Source organism: Pinus tabuliformis, chromosome 7 (genome assembly GCF_031772625.1).
Source record: "Pinus tabuliformis cultivar Carrire ecotype Pingquan chromosome 7, CPIR1, whole genome shotgun sequence".
Taxonomy (NCBI): domain Eukaryota; kingdom Viridiplantae; phylum Streptophyta; class Pinopsida; order Pinales; family Pinaceae; genus Pinus; species Pinus tabuliformis.
In genome coordinates, this window is record NC_142293.1 from 2058803273 (window position 1) to 2058805707 (window position 2435).

The 2435-nt window shown below is 40.5% G+C and overlaps 1 protein-coding gene across 1 annotated transcript; it reads right to left on the reverse strand.

The window, feature by feature from the left end:
• Nucleotides 1-1671: 1671 nt before the first annotated feature.
• Nucleotides 1672-2142, reverse strand: LOC149256772 (uncharacterized). The gene has a single exon (XM_089455454.1). The coding sequence runs from the start codon at nt 2140-2142 to the stop codon at nt 1672-1674; it is 471 nt and encodes a 156-aa protein (XP_089311580.1).
• Nucleotides 2143-2435: the final 293 nt, after the last annotated feature.

Consider the following 2435-nt stretch of genomic DNA (forward strand, 5'->3'; position numbering starts at 1 on the left):
AAGTAGATAGTTTAAATGTCATTCTTTCATGCCATATGACGTTATTTCCAGTGTCTTTAGCTTAACCCCGTTTTAGAAGTTAATTGATGAAATATTGGAATTATGGGTGAAATCAGTGACTAGTTTCCAACTTTTTTATTCTTTTTGGTTTTGAATACAGTAGTTTAGATTTTATTTCTATAATTAGATGGACAGCAGAGATAGTAACCTCATGTTCAATACTTCATCTTTTGTTTGATTTATGTAGCTGCATGTTTACACTTTTGTTCAAAGTTCTGATTTCATAGATAGCAAGTTTTGAGATCTTTGAAGTGCTAAGTTTGGAAATTACTATAAGAGGCATAAACCTTGTCTTAAATTCTACATCCATACTTTACCTTTAAAAGTATTCTTAAAACCTTAAAATAGGATTTCCATTTGCATTAAACACTTTAGGAGACCAACAAGAACAAAACCCCAAAACAAGATAAAAACTGAAAACAAGAAAGTAAGAAAGAGGTTGTCTTGCACATACAGTGTGCCACACTTCATCAGTTTACGACTCCCAGATTGATAATTAATGTAGCAATTTAGGACACACTAAATTGACTAAACAGGAGGTAGACTCCTAAACCTCTATGGTGGTTTCCTTGTCCTCCCGCTCTTTGTCGGCAGTTGCCTTAGCAACAACTTCCTTGGCAGAACCTTCCTTCTGTTGTGCATCTTTCTCTCGAGCTGCAACCTACTCTGCCTCCTTCAGTTTTTGTGTTATTTTGGTCTGCACGGAGGTACCTTCCACTGCCTTACTGGTTCCCTTGCCTGGATCTGATGGGTGCAGTCACTCCCCTCACCATTTCTGAACAATCTCCTGTACATCTGCCTCACCCACAAGGTAAGGTAACTTATACAACGTCTTCTTTGGATCTCGTCGCGCGCGGATTGAGACATTGTTGAAATCCACATTGAATTCTACACAGGGCTCAAGTTGTTCATATAAGGTAGGTGACAACCTCGGCCTTTGGCTGATCACTGTGCGCAAATCCATCTCGACTAGTACCCAGAACATTTTGGTTTCAGTGACCCGCGCTGCATCGTTGGTTGCCCAGAGTGAAGCGAACTTCACTACCTCATGAAGGTCTGGGTCTTGTGGAGGAAACTGACTGTCCTCTGACATCCTCCATGTGACCAAGACTATTAATGATAGTAACCAGGCATAATGAAAGGCCTTGCCCTCATCCTGGGCCTCGTGACAATTCGTCAAGAACTCCTTGCATAGGTACTAAGCCCAGTTGTACTGGACTCCTTTGGCACATTGTGCAGCTAATGACTCAGATGACGTATCATGGAAAAAAGTACAAAGTGGAGCAGATGGGTAATAATGTGATCATAATGGCGGTCATTTATTAGTTAATTATTTCCATAACAGGAAAAGATTCTATGGAAATTTACCTGACAGGGGTATTATTTCCTAATTATTATGGAAAGGACTCTAAGTACGATGAATAAGACTTGTGAAACGTGTCACTGACCTCCCTGACCACAGTCGGTTGTGGTGTGGTGGCATAGGTGCTACAACTTAACTAACACATGGGTTTTATTATATTAGAAGTAAATAAATAAATAGACTGACTGCTTGACTGAATTATTCCTACTTACTCTAAACCTACCTATGGGCCCTTTTCAGAGACCCCATCAATTAGAAAATTGGGTGTTGGGTTGGTGGAAAGGCTTCAGGCATGCACCATTCACCCATCTTGGTATCAATATTCCATCTAGTTGCATGAGCTTCACTGCTCTAGACTCCCTGATTTTCACGAGTATGAATGGACCTAACCAATGCATCTGCAACTTGCCCGGGAACTTCTGGAACTTATTGTCATACAATAAAACTTGCCCTCCGATTGTGAAATATTTTTTCTTAATGTGTCTATCATGCCATGCTTTCTGTCTTCTTTGCTCAACGGACTGGTGGAATTCGGCTAGAAATTTGGCTTCATCTAATTCCATCAATTCCTCAAAGCGCTTCTGTAGTGATGCATCATCTGTCATCTTTGTAGTTTGAGAAATGAAGATGCTCAGTACTGCAAATTCAGTTGGTACCACGACATCCCATCCATATACCAACTGGAAAGGTGTTTGCTTGTGTGATCTCTTCATTGTCATTCTGTACGCCCATAGTGTGGCTGGTACACGCTCATCCCAATCATCTCGATTCGTTGAACATATCTTCGTTAGTCCCTTTTCAAGTATCTTGTTGAAGGCTTCGACCGTCCCATTAGCCTCAGGATGGTATGGGATTCTCTTATGATGTTGGACTAGGAAATTTTGTAGGAGAGACGCAACTGTTTCATTTATAAAATGAGTTCCTTGGTCACTCGTCAGTCTTTTTGGGCACCCAAACCTTGATATGATGTTTTAAAAAATGAACCTCGTAGCTGTGTTTGTTGTACAGTCTT

Coding starts and splice junctions, on each gene's coding strand:
- LOC149256772 (XM_089455454.1), bottom strand. CDS start 2,142: ATGACAATGAAGAGATCACACAAGCAAACACCTTTCCAGTTGGTATAT.